At 39.9% G+C, this 12,627-nt stretch overlaps 1 protein-coding gene across 1 annotated transcript; it reads right to left on the bottom strand.

The window, feature by feature from the left end:
- Positions 1 to 8,712: 8,712 nt before the first annotated feature.
- On the bottom strand, positions 8,713 to 9,651 carry LOC104868465 (olfactory receptor 5B2). Its single transcript, XM_010633223.1, has one exon. It carries the CDS (start codon positions 9,649 to 9,651, stop codon positions 8,713 to 8,715), a length of 939 nt encoding a protein of 312 aa, XP_010631525.1.
- Positions 9,652 to 12,627: the final 2,976 nt, after the last annotated feature.

The following is a 12,627-nucleotide window of genomic DNA, read 5'->3' as shown; positions in this document are numbered from 1 at the left end:
GAGAGATGAGAGATATCAGAGGAGAGAGGGAGCGAGGGAATTTGTGTTCATATATACATCTCACTTACTGTGAAGAAAATGGAGAACTGGGGAATTATATGAATTTCTTAGATTCTATACCTAACAATTCAAGTTTCAAAATTCATCTATCTTATTCCAAAATTACTGTCTTTGTTCACGGCAGTGGTATATTTTCTCGATAAAAAAGAATGAAAGAGTGAACGTGTGAGAAAATAACAGTGACAATGAACTAATGATCTTCTTAGTAGATTCCTACTAATGCTTCTAGAGGCAGTAGAAGGACTGTATTGTCACACTGTTTTTGCCAGCTACCCCTTCAATGACAAAGTAACATACAGTGAAAAGGATGAGTTTACCTTCCAGTCAATCACAACATTACCTGTGGGGTATTTGCTGTTGTCTTAAGGAAATCAACGGTAAAGTTAATAGGAACAGAAGCCCTATTGTCTCTGCTAGTTAAAATGTTTTTGCATTTGAATATTGCACCCATGTCAGTTCCAGTAGTTTTTCAGATAGAACCCAGGGCATCACACTTGCTAGGCAATCATCCTACCACTGATCTACATCCCTCTGTCCAATGCATCTAAGTTTTCTAATGTGGTGTCAGGGTAGAACCTCGGGCTTTGCACACAGTAGGCAAATGTTCTGCCACTGAGCTGCACTGCCAGCATCTCCAAGTCAAAGTTTCTGAAAAAGCAACTGAGTCACAGCTATGACCTAAACAAATGGAGATACATTGTAGTTTCGTCATCATTTCTAATTCACTTGTGCTTTTAAATTAGAAATGTTTGTTAAGTAGAGAAGCTTACCTTGTCTTAGAAAAGAGGGAACGGCCATCTTGAGTTGTGACTCAGAAATCAGAAAATCATTTTTGGAAAGTTGTGGAAGTGATGCTGGAGCAATTTTCTCTCACGGCCTTCTGAACAAGGGTTCCATCTTCTTTGACTCATGTAGAGATGGAAAAAGAATTATGGACAGGAATCTGGAACACAGGTTTAGATCTTGCATGTACCCTGGGTTTTTCCATGTCCTTGTGAACTATTTTGCTTCCGCAGGCATAGTCTCCTCATTTGTGGCATAGAAATAGCAAAGTTCATTCTACCAAAACTCCTCAAAGCTTTGTCTGTGAGAAGCAATTGAGATGTGTCTACAAAGACTTCAGTAAAGTCTTATATATATATAGCATGAAAGAAGAATCCTTGAAAATACTCAGTCTGATGAGATGTGTGCTGAAAATATTACCGTTCTCTTGGATAAATTGTGACAAGGGAGGTGTGATTTGAGACTTAGCACATGACTGTGTCATGTGGGACCATGACATGATGTTAGACATCAGGAAATGGAAATGAGGAGGCAGCTGTGCAAACATGGCCCTCTCTGGGGATGCGGACTCCCTCTGAGGAAGCCCATTGCTCCTCGTCACTCTTACCTGGTGGAGAAGCAATGAAACTGCACACAGCAATGCCATTTTTATGTTGAGTAACACATAGATGCATTTGTATTTATTTTCCCCCAACTTTGTTACGATGTCATTAAGTGTATAAACAGTGTGCTTAACTAATTTTCATTCAATGTTTTATTGATATTTATAACATTCACTTCATATTTATTTTTTTCTATCATGTTCATATTCATTTCACTTGTTTCCTTTCTACTATATTACTTATTATTACTAATCCTTGGTTCATGCCATTTTAAGAAATTAAAAATAAAATTTGTATTTCCTTTCTTGTGTTTACTATCAGCTGAGAGATATGACACAGGAGTCAGAGAGGTGGGATCCAATCAACAATAAATACCCTAAGTCAATCTGAGCATGTGACTCGTGTGCGCAGGCAGATGGCTTCATCTCCACTCTGCATACCCCAGTGTGGTGCTGCGTGTGTACTGTGACTTGCTCTGTCACATACCGGCCCATGCATGAAGGAAAAAAGAAGGACAAGGTCACATGTCTTAGACTTAGGACCAGATTTTGATGTAAGTGACTGCTCGTGTTATGTGTTGGGCATGTAATTTCTCTGATGTCAACACCAGGAAATGAAAAATAGAAATTAAAAAAAATGTGTCCAGTTCCTCCCCTCTTAGGTACTGTAAGTTAAAGGTCTGTTTTACACATTATCCTGATAGAGAACTCTTTAATAGCAAAAGTCCTATGAAATGACAGGATGTAAGATAACTTCTGCCCTCTGCTCTGTTTTTTTGAGAAATAACCGATAGCAGAGGTATCTAGTCTCCCTGAAAAGTTTTGTAAATGAAAAGAACCATCCTCAGCTTTACTGACTAAACAGCCACCTTCCGCTTGGCTAGAATAGATAGCTAAATGCATTTTAGAGGTGTCCTGTGCTAACTAAGAAGTGCTCCATCTGGGTTTAAAATTAACAGCTTCCCCACCATGTTTTGAATATCAGAAATGTGAACTGTGAAAATGCAGTGTAACCACCTGAATGAGATCAGTGCTCTAAAGCCCCATGAAAGGGGGAGTTATAGACCAGTGCTGTATCTGTCAGGGCATCACCATTAGGTGTCATCGTTTCCCATCGATGCAGTAAGCGTTTATTATTTTACGTCCATTCTGATGCCCCTCTGTATGTCACCTGCCAATTCCTTCCACAAGATTTGATGTGTTGGCCAGGAAGGAAAGGGTTAAGCGACATGTCCCATGTTGTGCCTTAACATGAGTCCCCCTAGAGATAGCAGCTGTCCGCCTCCTCGGAAGGGAAGAGGTGCGCCCCCGGGATTTCCTGGGTTCCCTTTCTAGGACTTGTAGCCCAGCTTGCTGCCAGCAAATTGCTCAATTCAGAACAGAGTTGGCAGAAGGAAGGTGCATGAATGGAATCGTCTGTCTGAATGGTGAGATCCCTGGGCTGCGCCCTAGTTTGTCTTGCTTTGCTTTCATTCTTAATTAAACATTTGGGCTGATTACAGATTGGAGGGCTGTTTCCCCTCCCTTCTCTGTTGTTTGGAGGATTTATATTGCCAATTTGGGCAAAATATACAGTGCAGGCCTATTTGTGAGTGTTTTGCTTCCCCTCAATTTGTTATTGTGCTTTTTAAGGTGCACAGGAAGGAAATGTGTTAACTTCTTGTGAGACTGTGTGTGTAAAAGAGACAGGAGAGTGAATGGAATGAGCTATGGAAGCCATCAGTTGCTTTGTCCATGCACCAAGACACAGGGAGGGGGCGTTTGTGCTTAAAGATCCTTCCCTGACTCCTGGAGCTTGTTGTGGCCTGTTTCTGTGATTCTGTGGCCAGCGTCTGGTATGATCAAAATGGAGCACTAATGCGACAGTATTCCACAGCTCAGATGGGCCCACCTTTTGTTTGTCCTGTGTCACCAGACAAGGGAATATTGAGTGATCATGGAGCTGCGAATACTAAACCAACTGTTCTTATATGTAGGATTCAAAATGTTGATGAAGGCTTTGCAGGGGACTAGGGGATAAAATGAAAACCAAAGATGCTCAGGAAACTCTTTGTGAGTTATCATGGCCTCAGCTAAGCCAGTCTGTAGGGAACAGTATACAAAAGAAAAGTTAGGATTTGGAAAAGGTTATCTTCTTGGGCCATATCAGAAAAAAGTACAGAAACAGGAAACTTGAAAGAGAAATATAACTACATTGTTGGAACTGATTAGGAAAATACATGCGAATAGCCCAAAGGCCAGCACTGTGTTATTAGCTTGTTGCCAAAAAGCCGGAGAAACTGCAAGATATCAAGGGATTTTACAAGAGGAATTAAGTTGCAAACTTTAACTATTTGATAAATGTATCTTTGCTTCAATTTGAGATGATGTTTGATTGGTGTGCCTAGAAGGAATTTTCTTGTACATTGCAAATTTTTAAATTGTGATTATAGGGTGAACTTTCTCTTTTCTGTACTTTGCTGATAAAAAAACTCCAGGTTAATACTCTTCAATTGACAGCCAGTCAAATTTTAAGATATAATAATCTGAGAAAAGAAAAAAGGACACTAAGATTTTAACAACTGAAGTTTGTTATAGAAGGTTAACAGTAAATGAGACAAAGGAAAATATGAGGAAAGCTATAAGTAAAAGAGATATACTTTTGATATGAAATGATTTTGAATGCTTTTCTTGTTAGAAAGAGATAAAGAAAGATATACAAGACCAGAAGTCCTAAGTGTGTAGAGAAGATGCATGGAAATGATTTAACAAGAAAATATGTATGTTTGCTTGTTGGTTTTGAGTTTGTTATAAAAGGTTTCATTTACAGTCATAAAGAGCTTTCATTCCTTTTGATTCTAATTCTATGAGATTTCTGTTTATTGACATGCAAAAGTTTTGACTAGTCTTAACTAAAAGAGATTTTATAATTCAATTGGCCAAATACATTTGAGTGCACTCTAGTGTCATAAATTGACCTATCTGTTTGTCTATGTCTGTCCAATTGTTTGAAAAATGTTTGTCCAATTATATTTTTTGATTAAAATTTTGTCAAGAATACAAATAATTCATTAATTTCTACAACCTGGTTTTATTTTTATTTTTTTTCATTCTACTAGTTTATGTGCTCTAGGGATCCTAATCCCAACTTGTCTGTCTATACTCCTTCAGCTATGAGAAAGACTGACCCCTTTCGCTGTAGTGCAAGAGAGTAAACCACCTTGGACCATTTGTGCATATCTGATAATTCCTTGATTTTGCCATCAAATATCACTGGCACTTAATCTGGGTGTAAAAATCTGGAAATGATATGTATTTTCTTTCCATCTTCAAAAATATTTTTCTTTGTGTTCTTGTTTGAAAAAGAACCAGTATCAAGGTAGGGTTGGGAAGAGATAAACCCCTGAGTGTAGAGGAATGGGGCAGGAGAAGGACACGCCTCAGAAGGAGGTCAGTCTTTTAAACAATACTAAGGTATTGCTGACATATTCTTTTATGAAGGAAAATGATGTGAAGTAAATATAAATTTGTTGTAAAAATTGTTCTTGTCCTTATTTTTCCTGTTTTGCAATACACATTTTTTTTCAAATGAATTCTTTCCAATAGTGATATAGTTCTTCAACAGAAGAACTTACATTTCCTCAGTTCAGCAAATGTTGGTCCATTTATATTTATATTTATTCTTTGCATTTATGTTTTTCTCTGTTCTTTCCATATGGCCTTCTCGATGTGTGCTGCCTATTTCTTAATTTGTCTTTCTTTTTTACCATCTCTTTGCTTTCTAAGCTGTCTTGTTTATATTTTGAAGCATCAACTTGTATATGTTGATTCTAAATTTGATTGTGTGGTCTAATATTTACCCTACTCATCAACATCAAAGGGTTTATAGAATGGTTAAAATATATTTTACTTTCATAATTTCTCATTGATTTCCTCTTCATATTTCCTGATTTATGGTGTTCATTAAGAATGATGTGCTGTTGTTTTGTTCATTTCTAGCTCTTACATTAATTTTTTTCTCATTGAGTTTACTGGTATTTTTTAGGTATACAGTACAGTCCCATTCTTCTTTGGGATCTTGTACCTTTACATGACAGATCTTGGTTCTCATTTTTTCCCCATACCCCTGCCCTCCTTTTGCCCCCTCCACCCTCCCATATTTACAAAGACTTTGATTCCATTTTTTCCTGTCCCTTATTTCCATTCCCCTACTGTTCCCACTTCCCCTACACCTTTAGCCCTTTTCTTCATATTTCATATTATCAGTTATAAACTTTGGATCTTATTTGCACTTTTAGTTTTTCATATCAGAAAAACTATTTGGTATTTCCACATGTGTGTCTCCTTTATTTCACTGAAGATTATGGCCTCAATATGCATCCATTTTCCTATGAATGACCCAAGTTTCTCATGCTTTATGGTTGAGTAGTATTCCATTTTAGAGAAAAACTACACCTCCTTTATCCAGTCTCCAACTGATGGGCAGTTGGGCTATTTCCAAGTTTTAGCTATTACAAAATGTGCTGCTAAAGACGTGGGTGTACATATATCACTGTGGTATGATTCTTTTAATTCTTTTGGGAATATACCCAGCAGAGCAAAAGCTGGGTCAAATGGAACCTCTAATGCCAGCTCTTTGAGGTATGTCTATACTGATTTCCACAGTGGTCGCAACAGTCTCCACTCCCACCAACAATGGAGAAGGGTTCCTTTCTCCCCACAGCCCAGCTAACATTTGTTATTGGTTGATTTCTTGATAGGAGCCATTGTTTCTGGGTTGAGGTGGAATCTCAGTATTGTTTTCATCTGCATCTCTCAGATAACCAGGGATGTGGAACATTTTTTCATATATTTATTTGCCACTTTTACTTCTTTGTTGGAGAAATGTGTGTTCAAATGCACTCAGCTACCTCATCTTTGACAAAGGAGCCTACCATCCCCATTAGAAGAAAGACAGCCTCTTTATCAAATGGTGTTGCAAAAACTGGATTCCACCCTGCCAAAGATTTAACCTAGACCCCTATCTTTCACCATGTACTAAACTAAAATCCAAGTGGATTAAAGATCTAAATACTAAAAAAGAAACAATAAACTTGCTGGACGATAAGTTAGGCAGAACTGTCAAAGACAGTGGCATAGGAAAAGACATTATGAACAAATCCTCAGTAGCACAGGAACTAGCACAAAGAATCAACAACTGGGATCTCATCTTATTAAAAAGCTTCTGCACTGCAAGAGAAACCACCAACAGAGCTAAGAGACAACGTAAAATGTGGACAAAAATTTTTAACAGCTGTTCTCAGAAAAAGGTCTACTATCTAAAATACATAAAGAACAAAGAAAAAATCAGGCCCTCCAAATATAAAGAAAGACCTTATTAAAAAATGGGCATCTGAAATGAACAGACATTTCTTATATTAATTTTAGATGGTCTCTTGACTGATGAAAAGCCATCCAGCCAAGGCTAAGCATTGTATTTGGGTATCTGTGAGGTTGATTCAGAAGAGGTGAGCATGGGAATTGTCAGAGAGTAGCTTTCACCCTCAGCAAAGGCAGCTGGGGCCTTGCAGTCCACTGAGGCAGAGGAAGGGGACTGTGCTCCGAGTGTTTGAGCAGGACGCGCATGTGCTCCTGTCCTGGGAGATGAGCACTCCTGGTCCTCAGCTCTCAGCCCTGGCCTGGAAGTTACCCTCGTGGCTGCCCTGGTTTTGATGGCTCTGGCCCTGAACGGAAGCCCTGCCACCAGCTCCACTGGGCCCCTAACTTGCAAATCGGAAATCGTGAGAGTTCTCAGGCTCTATAATGTGATGCTCCACTCCAGCATAACAAACCTCTTCCTACCTATCTCTGCCTATCCTGGTAGTTCTTTTACTCTGCAGAGTCCTAACCACTATCCACAGTTGTAAAATTCTGAGTGTCAGTTGGTTTGTTTTCCCATGTGCGTCTGGACTGTGAAGCTTAATGTAGGCCACAGCGATAGCTCAGGTTTGCTGAGTGGAAAGTCACTGTAAGGGTGACCAGAGAAAGATGCTCTAACAGGGCACCACGGAAGTGAGGACCTGCATAGCGTAAGGAGATTGCGTCCACGGGATTACTTGATGTGGTGAAGAAACCGCAAGGAAGTCAGTGAAAATAAAGTGAGTAAACAATGGGAGAATGGGAGAGGATAAAGAAAGTAAAAGAAGATAAAGAAGTAACACAGGTGAAAAGGAGAGACGTTAAAATCCACAAAGCACTTTCAGAAGGAAACCGAAAAGCCTCACTAAGACATCAGTTTATTTTATTTTTTAAAATTGAGTTTATTGGTACTTTTTAGGTATACAGGACAGTTACATTCATCATTGGGAACTTCTGCCTTTACATGACAGGTCTTGGTTCTCATTTTTCCCCCCACCCCTGCCCTTCCTTCACCCCCTCCTCCCTTCCCTATTTACACAAACGTTGTTTCAATTTTTTAACCTGAGACTTGATAGATATGAATACATCTCAAAATGTTTTAGTTTCCCCCTACTTTTCTGGAACTCTATTGTTGAAATTTTAAACAGAAACATGTTTGTTTTATGAAATGTTCCAATCAAGTCCAAAGTACTAGGTTTGTTTGTTTGTTTGTTTTTTTTTTGTACCAGGAATCATACGCAGGATCTTCCACTTGCCAGCCAGGCACAGCAACACTGAGCTACATCCCCAGCCCAAGACCAAAACTATTAATTCATTTAATTCTGTATTTCTACATGTCCCCATATGATAAGCCAATAAAAAAGCAAAATCAGGCACCACTTTTATTGTTAAATTAAGACTCAAATGCTACTGTTAAGGAGTAAATAGTAGTAGACATGATTAAATTTCTAGTACCTCACTTTCTCACTGAATTACTTTCTAAATAAAAATTAGCCACTTTCCCCTTCTGTCTGGTCAAATTCCCACCTTCATTTGTATGTGACTACATGGATATAGTTTTGAACACACAATGGGCACACAGATTCCCCTCTTTTACATGTGTGTTTCTATTGGTTTGTGGTGGAGACAATGCATGAAGTACGTGAGTCAATAAAACGCCCTCTAAAAGTTTCTTAATAAGCAGGAACAAAAATAACACATGGTTCAAAATAGCTTTTTGTTCACATATTATACTTCCGGAGACATTTCCACGTCACAGGACAGTAGCCTCGGAAGTGTAAGCGTGTCGCTTTAGGGCACAACTTCCGCCTGAGCCTTCAAATGAGATTCAGTAGATGAAGATGACGTGACATTCACGATTGTAGGTCCCTGTGTCTCCTCCAAAGTCAAAGTCAAAATGCTAAAGACAATTTTGCCTGGGCAATAACTTTCTTGAATGCACCCTTGACCTCCTTGTTCCTCAGGCTGTAGACCAGTGGGTTCAGCATGGGGATCAGCATGGTGTAGAACACCGACGCCATCTTGTCTGTGTCCATGGAGTGACTGGAGCTGGGCTGCAGGTACATGAAGATGGCCGTCCCATAGAAGATGGAGACGGTAGTGAAGTGGGAGGCACAGGTGGACAGAGCCTTCTTGTATCCCTCACCTGAGTGCATCTTTGAAATGGTGATGAATATAACCATGTAGGAAACTAAAATAATAGTTAGTGCAAATATAAGATGAAAGCTTGCAACAAAAACAAGAATGAGCTCATTAATGTGTTTATCAGAACAAGCCAGAGTCATGACTGCTGGAATATCACAGAAGAAGTGATGGACCACATTGGTCGCACAGAAAGGGAGGCAGAAGGTGTCTGCAACATCAACAACAGCAGTCAGAAAACCAGAGGTGTAACAGGAAAAGGCCAGGCTGGCACATACCTTCCTTGTCATGATCACAGGGTAGTGCAGGGGCTTACATACGGCTGCAAAGCGATCAAAGGCCATGACTGCCAGGAGGTAATTGTCCATGGTTGCAAAGAGTATGAAGAAGAACATCTGAGCAGCACAGGCATAGTGTGAGATAAGTTTGTCGCCAGTGAGCAAACCAGCCAAAACCTTTGGGGTGATCGTTGAAGAGCAGCCGAAGTCCACCAGGGACAGGCTGCTGAGGAAGAAGTACATGGGGGTGTGCAGCCGGGGGTCCAGCAGGATCACCAAGGCCATCCCCAGGTTCCCAGCCAGAGTGAGGAGGTAGACGAGCAGGAACATGGCAAAGAGGGGCAGCTGCAGCTCTGGGGTGCTGGTGAGTCCCAGCAGGATGAACGCACTCGCCTCTGTGGTGTTCTTCATAGATGGCTGTGTAGGATCACAGTGCACTCTGTGGCAGAAAGAGATGAAGGAGCAGCAAGAGGAGCCATAGTAAGGTACCTACCCGTTAAAGTGCGTGAGGCGTCATTTGTTATGAGAAAATCTGGTCTTCTACATTCTCCTGATCTAAGGTTTGGTGTGAGCAAAAACTGGTGGAGGATCAATCTGTATCTTCATTGTTTTGAAGCTGAGGGGTTCATGGTTTGTCTCCCCTGCTTATGCATTTTGCACATGAGCTAACCGAGGCACAGTCGTAGGGTAGGACATCGTCCGGGGTCAGAGCCATGTTTCCGGGAAGCCAATTTCCATTCAAAATGCCACTAATTAATTTGATATCATTCTAAGTTTACTTAATTTATCTTTAATCAGTATTTCTTCTGTACCAAGCATTGTGCAAGAGTTTTCCTAGAAGAGAGATTCACAGATAAATGCACAGTGTATACAGTGGGTTGCATAGAACATTAGAGTCATAGGACATCAAGAAAGATAATTTGAATATGAAATGCAACCTTGTTTGTAAAAGCTAGGTCTCATGGAAGGGGTGGATTTACATTAATGTGTCATCCTTACTATTTACTAGCTTGGAACATTGCTCTTAACCTAACTTCTTTGAATTTAATTTTTACGTATGAGTAGAATAAAAATTTCTCCCAGTAAGTTTATAGAAACTTTGAATCAAATAATACAGTTACACTCATCATTGGGATCTTGTACCGTCCCATGATACGTCTTGGTTCTTGTTGTTTCCCCATTCCCCTGCCTTCCCTTCACCCCCTTCACCCTTCCCTGTTTACAAAGACTTTCTGTCCAGTTTTTCCTTTTTTTTACACTTTTAAAATCTTATTTCCTTTCCCCTCCCCTTTCCACTTCTCCTTTAGCCATCTTCTTCCTGTATCACACTCTCAGTTATACCATTTGAACCTTATTTACACTTTTAGTTTTGCACCCCAGAGAAACTATTTGGTATTTACTCAAGTGTGTCCTATTCATTTCACTTAAGACTGTAGCCTCAGTGTGCATCGAAGGGGGAAATAAATTTCCTCGCCACTTTGGGGCTGACCCCAAGATAGTATTTTGAAAGTTAAATTATACAGCACCTGAGGACAGCATGATGAGTGTGTTCAGTGTTGTCCTGATGATGGTCGCTCTAATGTCATCAGGATGAAGGATGGGCTCTGAGTCGGTACAGGAAGATAGGACTCCAAACACTGGGTCCTGGGATGGGTGAGTTTGTAGTCTGGTATTTCATGTCTTAATTTAATTTTTTTCACATGCTACAGCCTTCAAATCTTTTGTTTTCTGTGGGATTTCTCAGTCTGCTTTTTCTCTCCCAGATGAGTGGCTGTGTTCAGTATCGTGCTGAGAACCCTAGGAGCCCAGAGTCCACTTATGCTGGGCTTCTGTACAACACACATTTCACACATTGTAGTTCATGTTCAAAGAATCTGCTGGTGTCTTAGACTCCTCTCACTGCAGTTATTGTCAGGAGTTTTCTGCATCACAGATGCAGAGGGTTGAGTGTTCAGGGCCCGAGAGTTTGATCTGAGCCTGCAGACTGCCTGTCCACGTCCTGATAACTGCTTGTGATCCCTCATCTTCCTCCTCATCCCTCCTCATATAGCCACACGGTAAACTCTACATTATTTGTGTTTGCCAGCGTGTCACCCACTAAGTAATGTGATCTACAGGTATAATTCGCTTTTAATTTGGTACATTCTCTTGTGATATTTATTCTTATTTTAGCCACATGAACAGACCAGAGTAAGCTCACCTTCCTGAATTCCTCAGTTTAGTTATTATGTGTGGTTCCTTTCTTCTCATCTTGGCAATATAATCATGGGGTTTGAAGGAGCAGAATGTGCACATCTTTCTGGGCCATGATAAAGGTTGCTATTCTGAGTACAAATATGAAATATTTTTTAGAGGTATGGCTGATACATCTTCACAGACCACATAGTCAAATTCCTTAACATGTGGGTGAATGAAAAGATGAACAGAGAACAGTACTATGTTTTCCAGATTACAGATTTTAAATGAGTTTATCTCCTAAACCATATTTCCTGAAGTAGCTAACAAATTCTCCTTCATGCTTCTGAGCCAGTTTGTCTCATACATACTGGGTAGACATACAGACAGACAGCGAGACAGAGATATCAGAGGACAGAGGGAGAGAGGGAATTTGTGCATTCCCATATATATATCACTAACTGTCAAGAAAATGGAGAATCAGCAAATTATATGAATTTCTCAGATTATGTACCTAACAGTAGACCAATTCATGATACAGAATTTCACCTAGTTTATTACAAAATTACTCTTTGATCATTGCAGTGCTATATTTTCTTGATAAAAAAGAAAAAGTGAACGTGTGAGATAATCACCTTGACAATGAACTAATGATTCTCTTAGTGGATTTGTACTAATGCGTCTAGAGTCAGTAGAAGGACTGTGTTGTCACACTGTTTTTGCATGCTACCCCTTCAGTGACAAAGTAACATAGTGAAAAGGATGCATTTACCTTCCAGTCAATCACATCATCACCGGCCTGGGGTTTTTGCCGTTCTCTTAAGAAATCAACAGGAAAGTTAATAGGAAAAGCAGCACTGTACTCTCTGCTAGTTAAAATGTTTTTGCACTTGAATGTTGGACCCATGTCAGTCAGTGCCTGTATTTTAGAAGATAGAACCCAGGGCATCACACTTGCTAGGCAATCATCCTACCACTGATCTACATCCCTCTGTCCAAGGCTTCTAAGTTTTCTAATGTCGTGTCAGGGTAGAGCCTTGGGCTTTGCACACAGTAGGCAAATGTTCTGTCACTGAGCTGCACTCCCAGCATCTCCAAGTCAAAGCTTCAGAAAAAGCAACTGAGTCATCAACTATGACCTAAACAAATCGAGATACACTGTAGACACCCCATCATTTCTAATTCACTTGTGTTTTTAAATTAGAAATGTTT

The sequence above is a fragment of the Fukomys damarensis genome, unplaced genomic scaffold (genome assembly GCF_012274545.1).
Source record: "Fukomys damarensis isolate Sample0158 unplaced genomic scaffold, DMR_v1.0_HiC HiC_scaffold_27, whole genome shotgun sequence".
NCBI lineage: Eukaryota > Metazoa > Chordata > Mammalia > Rodentia > Bathyergidae > Fukomys > Fukomys damarensis.
Note: the sequence above shows the minus strand (reverse complement) of the source record. Positions and strands in the feature narration are given on the sequence as shown.

Bases quoted from the DNA above. Each gene is read 5' to 3' on its own strand.
- LOC104868465 (XM_010633223.1), bottom strand. From the start codon at position 9,651: ATGAAGAACACCACAGAGGCGAGTGCGTTCATCCTGCTGGGACTCACC.